Genomic DNA, 14,086 nt, shown 5'->3' with positions numbered 1-14,086 from the left:
CCCTGGACGACAGGCAGGGCGGGACTGCCACTCCCAGGGAGAAGGCAAGCAAACAAACCAACCCCCCAATCACCACATCTCTCCCCAGGCTGGGCAGCTGACCCAGCCAGGGCACAACACTCCCGCTGAGTTAGAAAGACAGAAACCAAAGTCTGGGTGAGATGGAGCCAAGTGGAATTTGTGGGCAGAAAACCAGACAGGAGGAGCTATCTAGAAAAGCGAGAGAAGGCGGTGCGGAGATCTTGAATTTTTGACTGAATACTAAGCTGGGTGTGTCCGGTGAAGGACACGAGGCCAGGCTAATACTCACACTGAAAGACGTTGCATCTTGACCAGACAGAACGGAAAGTCCTTGCTAAACCACCAGAAAATTCCATGGAGATGCCAGGAACAAGTGTTGGTGAGAATGTAGAGAAAAGGGGACCCTCATGCATGGCTGTGGGAATGTAAATTGGTGCAGCCACTGTGGGAAATGGTACAGACTTTCCTCAAAAAATTAAAAATATAGCTATCATACTAGCCAGCAATTTCATTCTGGGTATTTTTGAAAAACAAAACAAAATTGCAAATACTAATTTGAAAAGATATCTGTACCCCCATGCTCGCTGCAGCATGATTTACAATAGCCAAGATATGGAAGCAACGCAAGTGTCCATTGATTAGATGAACGAAGATGTCACACAAACACTGGAATATTAGTCATAAAACAAGAATGAAATCTTGCCATTTAAATGCAACAATGTGGATAGACATAGAGAGTATTATGCTAAGTGAAATAAGTCAAACAGAGAAAGACAAATATTATGTAATTTCACTTACATGTAGAATCTAAAGAACAAGTGAATAACAGAAATATAGATGCAAAGAACAACTGGTGGTCGCCAGAGGGGTGAAGGACAAGAGAAACAGGTGAAGAGGACTAAGAGGTATAGACTTCCAGTTATAACGTAAATAAATCATGGGAATATAGCCAGTAAAATTGTAATAACTTTGTATGGTGACAGATGGTAACCAGACCTATCGTGCTAATCAGCTTGTGACATATAAAAATATTGACTCATTTTTGTACACCTGAAACTAATATAATATTGTATGTCAACTATAACTTAACGAAAAAAAGAAAAACTTGGGGCTGTATCTTTAGCCAACTACTTTTATAGAAATTTTCATTTAATTAACTACTGCTGAGATTTTTATTTTTTTAAGATTTGTTTTAGAGAGAGACCATGTGTGCAGAGGGAAAGAGTCTCAAGCAGATTCCCTACTGAGCTTGATCCCATGACCCTGAGATCAGGACCTGAGCCAAAACCAAGAGTCAAATGCTCAATGGACTGAGCCACCCAGGTGCCCCTTGCTGAGATTTTTAGTAGGGGTTTAGTTGCGTTTTATCAAAATATATCCAGTTAATAATCATACTTGTGTTGATTTTGCTAGTTCAAAAGCAGACATATGACTATTATAAGAAAACCAATACTCCCCTGCATTTGGTAGTATTTAAGAAATCAGATATCTCATATGAAATAAATATGGGATACTTACAAGATCTTTGGTAAAATTTAATTCTAAGAGTTCTGTTTTATTTTCTTATTTTATGGAGAAATTTAATAATTGGGCAGTATTAACCATTACACGTAAAAAAGAATATTAAAAGGTAAATGTCTTACCTTTCAGATACCCAAAATATACAATTCTGTCCTTGCCCATCCTTGCCAAAAAGGCAGAAACATAACACCCTCCCACCCCTAAACAAAAGCAATCAACTCCCCAAACCAACCAAAACCAAAATTCAAACAAGTTGTAAAATCACAAAAATCACAGCATTAGATAAAAGGCCGTATATGGTTCTCAAACTAAGCTCTTATGAAATAGCTGGACCAGAGAGTTCTCCCACTAAAGTCAGCCAGCAGCAATCTTTTGTAACTGGCAGAAAAATATCAAAACTGAATTTCTCCAATTTTAAGTTTTACTTCTTTAACCATAGAGTCCATATAGTTCTTGTTTAAAAAAAAATCTAGGGGGGGTCAGTGCATGAAGCTGCATGCAAATCGACAGGCCTGGGGTCATAAACTTGGTGGTATTTTCATCTCGAGGGAGGCCGTCAACAGCCACTGGGCCAGGGTGGTGTGAGGGGTTGCCTTCACCCATGGGTCCATGCAGTCACAATTCTGCAACAAGCCCAGGCTGCTGCTAAAGATCATAAATTTAGTGACTGATTTACACCGAAGTGCCCTGCACATTATATATATTTGTAAAAATCAACTACCAGCACCGCCACCCCTCTGCACATATACAGAAATATATACAGCTCCAATGAGTGACATAGGGTTTCTGGCACTTACCATGGGTGATTTATAGTATCTATGTAGTATATTTATGAAATCTGTAATTGTTAGCATTCCTGGAACAAAGAATTATATGTTAAATATAAAACTGAAAAATTTCATATGATAAGCAAACCTGGAATAGTTTCCAGAAAACCTTCTAAAATATACTTTAAAAGTATATTACTTATATATTATTTAGGACTATTAGCCTGTTTATTATCTACAACAAACTAAGATAAATTTCGCTGAAATTAAACCTGACACTAAGTACAAAGGAATCAACCATAGTATCTGGTAATTCAATGTTAGAAAGCTTACTAATATAAAACATCACAAAAGACTTGCAGCTATATGTAAATAATTTAAAATGCTTTAAAATAAGGTAAGGGAATTCCAAAAGCTTTAGACACATGACACTTCTGGGGGCACTGGATTGTTTCCTGAAAAGCACTCTACAAACCTTGGTTCTTTATTTATTTAGCGCCTATTTATTAAGTGCCTACTACGTGCCAGACACCAGGACTACAAAGATGAAGATAAGAAACTTGTTCTTGAGGAAACTGTCACCTAGAGTGGGAGGCAGACATAAATTGGTAATTTCAAAATAATGTGATGCACCCTGGGAGAGACAACATCACTGTCTGCTATGATCTGTGAGATGAGAAATGATGAAATTGAGGATATTTCTGATAGGAGAGCAATGATTTACCACAGGCATCCATCACATGTACATCACTTCATTTGCACCATCAGTAAGGTGTCTGCCAAAGAAGCGGGGATTGTCTTCAGGCACGGACACGTGAGCAAAAGAGGCCCGAAGTCAGGTGTCTGGGCACAGGGTCCCCTGCGCACCCTGTTCCCTATGCTTGTGGGAACTGGCAAAGGCATGTAAGCTCCTTCAGGGAGCCAAAAGGGTACTGAATCAAAAGAAGCTGGACAAATATGAAAAAGAAACTCAGTAGGAATATGTAAGTGTTTTGAATTTCCTGGTGACCCCCACCTTACCCAGGACGTAAAAGCCATAAAGTTCCTCAGCTTGGCAATATGTTTTCAAGGCTGGATTCCAAACCAGCACCAATTAGGATACCTTAGGCTTTCTTTCAGGTTCCCATTTCACATTCCTCCCCAGGCCCATGATGCTTACCTACAAAACTTTGTTTCTTACTCTCCCACAGCGGTGCTGCTCGAACACCATTGGCTACTAAGGCAAAGAAGGCCTTTTTCACCTAAAGACAAACAGAAACAAAAACATAAAGTCCATTATGCCAGGGGGAAAATACCTTCAACTAAAATACCCAACCAGATCTTACCAATTATCTTCAATGTTTGAGCTTTTTAGTTTAAGAGGCTAAACTGAATTTACTAACACTGGTAAAAATGCTTTTGTATTTTATACATACATATATATATATATATATATGTGTGTGTGTGTGTGTGTATATATACATATATATATATATATATATATATATAGGATTTTATCTATTTCTTTGAGTGAGAGATCACAAGTGGGGGGGGGCGGGTGGTAGGGGCAGAGGGAGAAGCAGGCTCCCCTCTGGGGAGGGAGCCCAACGTGGGGCTGGACCCCAGGATCCTGGGATCATGACATGACCTGAGCCGAAGGCAGATACTTAACCAACTGAGACACCCAGGTGCCCGCTTTTGTATTATACATAAAGGCATATAAGGACTGGAAATTTTTTGAAACTGAAACAACACAATTAACTTCAAAGATTTTTATCTCTAGATTTTGTAGACATAGACTGGATATAATTAAAACCATATAAAAGAATTACACTTCAGTTTAATTTCTCCTATGTGTGGTTATTCATGTGAAAACGCTGAAGTTACACCAAGCTAAGCTGAAATGATAATATGTCTCTCCTATGTTCAATAACAAAACAAGCAAGTGTCCTTTCTCACGTCCTGGAGGCTGAGAAGAGGTTGAGAGATGTAACATACGTGCACTTTTGTATCATGTGGAGACAAACATGCAGCATGTGCCTGTCATGGGCCAGGCTCTGTTCAGGCTACCTGCATGTGAGGGGTCTCTGTGAGCCACCGCTACAAACCCCCCTCCTCTGGGCGCCAGGTGTATGTGTGTGTGGGGTGTGGTTGTTAAAAACCAGCAGCTCAGTGCTCAAGATAACTCTTTAAATACCCAGAGCAAACAGACACAGGAAGAATGTTGACCTTTATTAATAACTGAAGAAATGAAGACTAAAGCAAGGTCAAAGTATCATTTAGAGCTACTAAATAGGCCAATATTGTTCAGTTATAGCATCTAATGCAGGTAAAACCACTGGTGGCATTGGACATCATTAGGATATTTTCTGAGCCACAGCTTGTATCAAGAATCACAAATCATGTAGTCATCCTAAATTTTAGGAGTAGGAATCAAAGATGTTCAATGTGGCATTATCTCTAAGATTGAAATTGGAAAAATATATGCCCCCAACAAAAAATATATTAAATACTGGATTACCAACGGGAAAAAAGTATCCAATTGTAACACCGTATTAAAGTAAAAGAAAGAGGGTTTATGGCAGTAAGAAACACAGACTATAAAACTATACATTATAATTATATAAAATGTCTTTAAATGAAAAAGGTCAAAGAGAAGCAAAAAATTAAACTATATTAAGGAGCTGGGACAGTGACAGTGTTTCTTTGACAAAATTTTAGTGTGGTATAGTTTTCTTTTTAACAAGAAAGAAAAAGGTTCTTCTCTCTCCCCCTGTATTCCAAACCCCTGCTAACTTAAGAACAAAGAAATGAGAGAATTACAGGAACCCAGAGCTTCTCATCAAACTAAGATTAATAATTCAGCAACTGTTTATGCCTTTATTATGACACATCTGGGCTTTGTGTGGCGGGAGTTACATAGATGCTTGGTTGACCCATGTGAATCCAGGGACAATGGGCAGGTGAGGAAATCTCTTTAATTATTGTCTATATTCGGCTCAGCCCAGGCCAGCACCGTGTCTTGATGAGGTATAAGACCATCGGGGATTCCATCTGTCAGCTGAATGAACAGCACTGGACTGAGAAGAGATGTAGGGCCAGTCGGATGACACAGCAGAGAAACAGCAACTCAGTGGCATCCGTAAACTCGTCAAGTATTTTTTGAACCACCTCTCAGATCAAGAATCACAAAAACATTTATGTTGCTCATGTAACTAAGTGGCACCCAGGGATGGTGGGCCCATTTGGAAGGTCTGCTATTTCGACCTGAATGACACTCCGGGAAGCCTTGATTGTAATACTAGAAGATATCATAAAAAGAATATGGGGGAGAAGTCACAGATAAACAGATTTTATTTTAATTAACTTATGATTTTATTTATTCATGAGAGAGGCAGAGACACAGATCCTCCATGGCACCCTAAGTGACCACAGCTGCCAAAAACCCATCCCATTGCAAGTCTGCCCAAGATGAAGTAACTATAGAAGCTGGATAGCACATACAGATCGCTGTTTGAGAGCCCAGCGTGCACCACAGGAGCAAGATTCGAGAAGCTACAATTCCCCAAAGAGCAGCCTGTGACTCAAGCTCCACAGTCATTTTGGGATTTTTTTGAATCGTCTTCAAACCAGAATGTTAAGGCAAGGAGAATGTTAAGAATTTAACGTGAAGGCAAGGAGAATGTTAAGAATTTAACGTGAAAAGCTCCATCACCTCTGCAAGAGAAGGTAAAACCGACGAACAGGAAGGAAAACACTTGAAAGTAAAAAACCTCCCGCTTCTTTTCAATGGGTGAGTCGCCAGACCAACTAGACGCTTCCGTGGGCTCAGGGCCTTGACCCTCTCTGAGCCTCCGCGATTTAAGTTACAAAACAGGACTAACAGATAATGTTTTCCTCACAAGTGACGACGCAGACCAACCGGGCTTGAACGTGAGGATATTCAGCACAGTGCCAACACCAAGAACCGAAAACAACAAATGCTCTAATTTTGCACCCTAGAGCGATCCGGCCAGAAGCCGATGGAGAAAGACTCACGGTTTTCATTTCACCCCCGGACACTGTTGACCGGTCCATACGTGGTGGAGGGAGTCCCGGTGCTGTGCTCCAAAGACCCAAGACAACACTTCGAGGTGGGCGACACCCACCCAGGGTGCCCTGAGCAGAGCCGGCTGCCCTCAGCATCACCAAGCCTTCCGACACCTGGCTTTCTCACACCACGTGCGTGGAGCTGAAGTGCAATTTAAGACTCTCCTCAGAAAATTCTTCACAATTACAGAAGGCACAGGGTGTTACCAATTAACCAATAAACAGGATAAAAAGAAGACTGGCACAATCGGGTTCCAACGTGCAGGACAGAGCTCTCCCCGTGGGGGCCGAGTACCTGTGAATACTTCAACTGGTATGCAATTTGCCTAAAGTGTTATCAGTTTTAAAATTTACTTTTTCGTATAATTTCCAAACAACCAAATGTGATAATTAGGAAAGTAAAAGATGGCAAATACAATTTTGATGTAGAAATGATTTTTTACAACAGTAAGCTCTAAGAGATTCTAACGCCTAACACCAAGTAGAACATTTGTGTTCCGAGAAAATGGGAATCAGGTTCCTCTCTGAGGCTTCACTGCTCTCTATATGGTTTTACCCCGATTTTCAGTAATTAAGTGGGGCTTTTAAAATTAATGCTGACGGACAGCTAAAGCTCTTTAAAACTGTCCTAATTTGGCTTCTTATTGGATTTTTATACCAGAGCTTGTCCAGTGGATTTCACACTACCCGAGGCATCTCTCTTGTCCCTTGGGAGCTGCGTGAGGGCGTCCAGCTTCCAAGGTGAGGGGTCCAAGACCTCCACGCTGACATGGTAAACTGGTTGATTTTTTTTTGTTTTGTTTTTTGTGCTTCGATGTCATGAAATTCCTTCTCCTTCAAGTGAACTTACCTTCAATTCTACCTGTTAAAACTCAGCTGACCTTTACCTTCTAACTCCATAAGCAAACCTCTCCGCGTCACTGCGGTCAGAGTGGACCCTGCCTTCCCTCCTCTCACCACACCTCATTCGACTTGTTACCTCGGCAGTTTCCCTTGTGTCTCCTTCAGCTTAAAAATGGCATAGTAAAAACATTTCTGACAACTCTTCCCCTTGAAAAGTCAGCCCCAAGTTACAGGCCATGGAAGCTGGAACTGGGATGAACGGGGAGGGCGGCGGGAGAGAAAGCAGATGCAGGGAGGTTAATGAGTGACAAAGCCTCATAGGGGCGGGGTGGTGGCAGGGGGCCCAGACCACTCCCTGGACCCTAAAGTCCCAGGGCCAGAAAAAAACAAGAGACTGTTTCAGATCAGGAAAGAGCCACAGCCACCGGCCGCCACCACCACCAAAGGGCCATTTTCTGGAGAAACTGCTCTGTAACTGCAGCGTACGGATACAGATGCCTGGGCGCCACCGATGAGAAAGATCAGTGAGGCCTACCAAGAAGCCCCCTGGTGCGTCCACATGCGGTCTTGGTGCGCACCCGTGATTACCAACAGGCAGCCAAGACTCAGCAGCCCCCTGACAGGACCCTGAACGCGGAGGCTGCACAAGCTCTGGCTATAGTTCCATAACCCGGAGGGATAAGAAAACAAAACAAAACTTCCCCAAAGCAGAGCCAAAAGGCAGAGAGGGCAGCCCGGTGGCTCAACAGTTTAGCGCCGCCTTCAGCCCAGGGCCTGATCCTGGAGACCTGGGATAGAGTCACACGTGCCTGTGTCTCTGCCTTTCTCTCCCCCACCCACCCTGTCTCATGAATAAATAAAATCTTTAAAAACAAACAAACAAGCTCCTACCCAAAAAAAAAAAAAGCAAAAAGAGAGACAGGATACGAATATTAAAGGGTCAATTCAGGGAGCCCAAGACCCACTCCTGTAAGTCCCAGAGAGAGGAAACAGTAGGAGGATGATTACTGGAGATGGGCCTCAAGGAACAGACCCAACAGGTGTGGGCACTGGGTTCCAAAGGCATATGGTGTGACCAGCAGGAGGAGTACAAAGGCCACAATGAGGCACATTAGTATGAGATTCTGGATTACCAGGTTTAAGAGAAAATCCCCAAATTTTATAAATTTTATAAGAGGGAAAACTCTTATAAAGCTGGAGAATAGGGCAGCCCAGGTGGCTCAGCGGTTTAGCGTTGCCTTCAGCCCAGGGTGTGATCCTGGACCCCACGTCGGGTCCCTACATGGAGCTTGCTTCTCCCTCTGCCTGTGTCTCTGCCTCTCTCTGTCTTTCATGAATAAATAAAATCTTAAATAAGCTGGAGAATAATTTTAAAAAATCACAACCGATTTCTCTTTAATACCTGCATCCAGAGCAACGGAATGATGCCTTTAAAATTCTAAATAAAAATTATTTTTTAAAAGATTTTATTTATTCATGAGAGAGAGAAGAGAGAGAGCGAGAGGCAGGCAGAGACACAGGCAGAGGGAGAAGCAGGCTCCAAGCAGGGAGCCCGACGTGGGACTCAATCCAGGGTCTCCAGGATCAGGCCCCGGGCTGAAGGCAGTGCTAAACTGCTGAACCACCTGGGCTGCCCTAAAAATTATTTTCGTTATGGAATTCTATACACAGCACTCTACACAGTGAGTATGAGACATTGAGACACTTAAAATTGCACACAATTACCTGCCATGCATCTGTCCCTGGGACATATGAGGGCTTCATTCATATGCCGGAGCCCTCACTCCCAATAGTGACGGCATCTGGAGGTGGGGCCTTCTGGAAGCGATTCAGTTTAGGTGAGGTCATGAGGGTGGGGAACCCACGATGGGATTAGTGGCAGAGCTCTGGGCTATGAGGACAGTGAGAAGACAGCCATCTGCAAGCCAGGAAGGGAGTCCTCCCTGGGGACCCTAACCGACCACCGCTCCATGCAGGGCTCACAGCCTCCCCACTTGTGTGAAGTAAATCCCTGCTGCTTACACCCCCCAGGCTGTGCTGGTGTGTCACGGTAGCCCAAGGGAAAGTCTACAGGAAAATCTGTTCCCCCGCAAAAGAGGGAACAAATCAAGGAAGCAGAAAGTACGTGTTCAAAAGACAGGGGCTGCAATGAAGGAGAGGGATGTAGTATCCCTGGCCTCAGGAGACAGCGATGAGCAGGCTGGGGAGCAGAAAGACCACGGACCCAAAGGAGTGGCTCCAAATGGACCTGAAAACGTGTCCGACAGGTCTGACCTCCCAGAAAATTCCATCAAGAAGTTTGGAAGGTTTTGAAAGGCATAGATGGTCAAAATAAGAGTTCTAAACTCCAGGAGTAATACTGAATTGTGCACAAAGGGAAACATAAACATAACTAGTCTCCGCTAGGCTCGGCAGTGACTAAAACTAACAACTGTCAAAATAATGACGGCAGGCCAGGAAAGACTTCACGGCCACCAGAGCCTGGCAACACCAGAGAGGAGGGCACAAAGGAGGCGACACAAGGAGCAGGAACAGCTGGTTGCCAACCCGGAAGGAAAATGTGCCTGGGGTCCACACCCCGAGGTCATATGGCAGTCCAGTCTTCCAGTCTAGATTCCATAGCCGAACTGGCTGTTTCTGGGCCATGTGGCAGGAGTGTGAGGAACGGTGACAGAGGCTGCTGTGCTTTACTGTAAGCTTTCTCGTACTACCCTGACCCTTGAAATCACCCAGATCTCCTTTGAAAACCCACGCACGGGTCCCCAGCGTGCTGCACGCTGCCTGTGGGGTCAGCAGGTGCCCTCCCAGGTCAGCGTGGGTTTGCTGAGAGCAGGGTTGCAGCCTGTTCGTCCTCACAGTGCTTTGCCCACCGCCCCACCCCCACTTTATTCTTTTCTGGAACACTGATATGCTGTCATGTCCTTCGTTCTGCATCCCAGCTACTTATTCATTGGTCCTGAGAATAATTTAGCTTGTTGAAGAATCTTTCTGGATTTTATCCTCAGTCATTCCACCTGTGAATGAGTTGATGCCATCAGCAGTCAGTATTGAAGTCACTGTCCCAAATGCTGATGAGCAGAGTTAATCCTATGTTGCTTGTCTTGGGTTCCCCAGAAAGCAGAGCCTGGCTCCCACGTCCTTTACCTGGGAATGTGGGAATGTGACCCCAGGAGCAGCTGTGGGGGACAGGCGGGAAACAGGCCAGGGTGAGCCAGCAGGCTGGTGGGTGGCTGACGGGCCACAGGTATGATGAGATGACTCGGTTCCCCTGGGGATCTTCTGCGGACAGTCCACCCTGTGGATGCAAGGTGGAGGTGTGTACCTGCTGGCTTCTATCCTCCGTTGGCTAAGGAGGCTGGAGGGGTGCTGGCCGGCAGGGCTGAGGCACCGCCCCCCACAGGACCCACGTGAGGCGAGGGGTAGCCAGAGTCACAAAAGGATTTTAAAATGGTGCACAAGAGGCATCCAAGGCCAACTGGAAACCCTGCTCCAGGCTGAGATCTAATCAACATTCTTCTGAGGTCCATGATGAGCCATTAATTCACTCCCTGAGCTGACAGCCGGCAGTTCTGCATCTCATCCATCAGGACACCATGCTGGGTTCTGTCAGCTGTCTAGCTGACACCCAGATGTGCCTGTCCTGCTTTTCCCTCACCTATAGAACTGTCCAAAAAGGAAATCGGGCTTGACCTCTGTGACCTTTCTTGCCGATTCAGGACAGGTTCCTGGAGATGACTGGAGGTGACTGGAGATGACTACTTCTGTTACTTCTACTAATAATTCATTCACACGTCTTACCTGGGACTGGCACCACATTCCCCACCCACAGGCTCCCCACCCCAATCTTTTCTTTCATCTCTAGCCTGGGGCACAGAACACTTTTCACAATTCCTCTGATATCACTAACAGCTTGGCAATCTGCTTTCTATGTCCTTTTATTACACCAGAATGTGATTCATCTGGGTCAGAAAGCAAACTGGTTTAGTGCAGACAGGCACCCTCCTGTAATCTCTACACCCATCTCAGGCTTCAATTTCCTCTAATCACCATTTACTGTACTTTTTCCATTTTCAAGATCACTTTCCTTGATAGGGAAAAAAAAGCACAAAAAGAGCCAAAGAGTTTTACTTTCCCTTTATCAGTGGCACCTGCAGCATGAAGCCTGAGCAACAGGCCTGGTCTCATTCTTTCTTGCTTTTATTTATTTTTATTTAGTTACTTTTTGAAGAGGTGGGGAAGGGCTCAGGGAGAGGGAGAGAGAATCTTGGCAGGCTTCACGCACCACAGAGCCCAAAGTGGGACTTGACCTCATGACTCTGAGATCATGACCTGAGACAAAATCAAGAGTAGGTCGCTTAACCGACGGAGTCACCCAGGCACCCCACCCCTCTTCTTGCTTTTAAAATAAGCAACCTTCATTTACTCTTTCATTTTTTAAAAAAAATTACATTGATTGAAATAGTCTGAGCAACAAACTAGTGATGGATCATAACTGAATGGAATACATACATTCACAAATGTATACTGACATAAATGATTGAATAAATAAACTGGAGAGAAGGCACAATGCCTTTGCAGAGGCAACTAACTTAGGTAGCCACTGTGCCCTCAAGGAGGTGGAGCACAGCCCCACACCCAGTGACTTCCTTCTATGAGAGCAGCATGGAAGTGGAGAAACCTGACGAAGACACCTCAGCCAGGTGACCCACGTTAAGGTCAACAGTGATGAGACGCTCAAATAGTACACACCCTTGATGTGACGGGATGAAATGGCACCTTATCTCTGTGGTCTTCCTTCTAAAACCCATAATCCCAGTCTGATGGTGAGAAAAACATCAGGTAAATCCCAACAGCGGGGTATCCTACAGAGCACCTGCTCAATGCTCCTCAGAACCGTTAAGGCCACAGAAATAAGGAAAGTCTGAAAAACTGCCACAGCCAAGAAGAGCTTAAGAGACGTGATGACCGAATGTCATAGAATAACCTAGGTGGGATCCTCGGGCAGAAAAATCAGGTAAAAAGTCAGGAAATCTGAATGAACTATAGGCTTTAGGTGATAATTACGTGTCAATATTGGTTTGGGAATTGTGACCAGTGTTTGCCACACTGATGACAGATGGCGGGAATGGGGGAACCCGGGCGTGGGGTGCCTGGGAGATCCACACTCACTTCACAACTTTTCTAGAAATCTACAACTACTCTAGAATAAACATTCTAGTAAAAATAGTTTGTAGAGTGTTGCTAAAAAAGTCATCTTGCCATTGTGAGGGAAGGCCTACGTAATTCTTAATGCTACCCCCTCAGTCTTGGGAAGTTTTGTTTATTTTTGAGCCTCTCCTCACTCCTGAGGTGTCACCGTTTAGAATCTGAAAGCACCAACATCCTAGCTTTCTCTCAACTATCAGGCTTCTCTGGAAGGGCTGGGACACGCCCTCCCTCTCTATTCCCTTAGGAGGCTGCTGTCTCTCGGCTCCAGACCTTTCCTGTCTGGCCTGTGACCAAATCTCTGGACCAAACGTGCATTACTGTAAGCTTGATCGCATGGTGACCAACTGCGGTGACTGTCCCAGATGTGGCACATTGGGGGCCATGCCACTACCATCTGGATACATACTTTCTCTCCATGGCAACTTACGAAGATCCACAGAAGCGGTCTGCTTGGACCTGCCACAGGACACTCACCATGTCCTGGAGGCTACGCTGCCTTCCTGCTCTCGGCCTTTGAGCATCTGCAGAGATGCTTATTTTGACATTCCACATGCCACATGGGCCCGCTACGTTGAGGACACTGTGCTGACTGGATCCAATGGGCATGAAGTAGTGATACTTCAGATGATGCCTCAGTGAGATATAAGAAAATCAGAAGGGGAGTTTCCAGGGTAAGGGAGGCTGTGAGCATTAGCAACAGCGAATTCAAGTTGTTGCTCTGCACACACCCTGCCAGCCAGCCATCACTAGGTAGGTCTTTCGGAAGCAACATGTACCACAAAGTGGCTACTCTGACACATTCACTGAATGGTCTATATAAGCAGAGTGACCAGAGCGAGGGAAGGCTCCTTGTCCACATGGGCCTATCACCTCAAAGTCAACACCAACACCAGGGATCCTCTATGAAGGCCCATGGCACATGTCCAGGGTTAAGAACAACAGCAGCAAAAACCCACACCTTCTTTTGCAGATACTTTCCTTCTGAGAAACAACTGCTGGCTGGCTATAGGGCCCTGGTAGAGCTGGAACCAACTGCAAAATGCCGAGTGACTCTGCAGCCTGAGTGCTCACTGTGCCCGGGTGTCCCCTGCCTGTCGGGCAAACTGCCGAGTGTGCGTGGCAGCCAGGGCTCAGCTAGTGGAAACGGTGGCTCAGGGACAGGGCTTGCACAGGGGCCTGTGAGCCCCCTCTTGTTCCTCCTATGCCTATAGGGGTGCTCCTTCAGATGGCTGCTGCTGGGGAAAGAACTGGCTGGCTTCACAGATGCTGCTCAGGGCAGGCTGGCCCCAGGTGGGGACATAGCCGTGGTACCCACTGAAAACGGGCGGCTACAGGACCCCAGGTGGACAGAACTGCAGGTGGTACAATTGGTTTCCGCTGTCAGGACAGGGAGACAGCCAGAACACAGATGGAGGCTGGTGCTTGGTTAATCTGAGTAGGAAATGGGAATTTTGGGCAGCTCGGGTGGCTCAGCGGTTTAACGCTGCCTTCAGCCCAGGGCCTGATCCTGGAGACCCGGGATTGAGTCCCACATCGGGCTCCCTGCATGCCTGCTTCTCCCTCTGCCCGTGTCTCTGTCTCTGTCTCTGCGTCTCTTATGAATAAATAAAATCTTAAAAAAAAAAAAAAAAAAAAAGAAATGGGAATTTTGCCGAACC

At 45.2% G+C, this 14,086-nt stretch overlaps 1 protein-coding gene across 12 annotated transcripts in view; it reads right to left on the bottom strand.

Annotated features, from left to right (window-relative positions):
* The window catches only part of PRKAG2 (protein kinase AMP-activated non-catalytic subunit gamma 2), a 268,736-nt gene that overhangs the window by 25,032 nt on the left and 229,618 nt on the right, over window positions 1-14,086 (bottom strand). For all 12 annotated transcript variants that reach the window (XM_041753787.1, XM_041753785.1, XM_041753786.1 and 9 more), the window contains 2 exons: window positions 3,469-3,550; window positions 2,340-2,398 (listed from right to left, as the gene is read on the bottom strand). In XM_041753787.1, the coding sequence (XP_041609721.1) occupies window positions 2,340-2,398; window positions 3,469-3,550 (141 nt within the window). The remainder of the gene's footprint in view (window positions 1-2,339; window positions 2,399-3,468; window positions 3,551-14,086) is intronic.

This window comes from Vulpes lagopus, chromosome 4, assembly GCF_018345385.1.
Source record: "Vulpes lagopus strain Blue_001 chromosome 4, ASM1834538v1, whole genome shotgun sequence".
In the NCBI taxonomy this organism is placed as follows: Eukaryota; Metazoa; Chordata; class Mammalia; order Carnivora; family Canidae; genus Vulpes; species Vulpes lagopus.
Note: the sequence above shows the minus strand (reverse complement) of the source record. Positions and strands in the feature narration are given on the sequence as shown.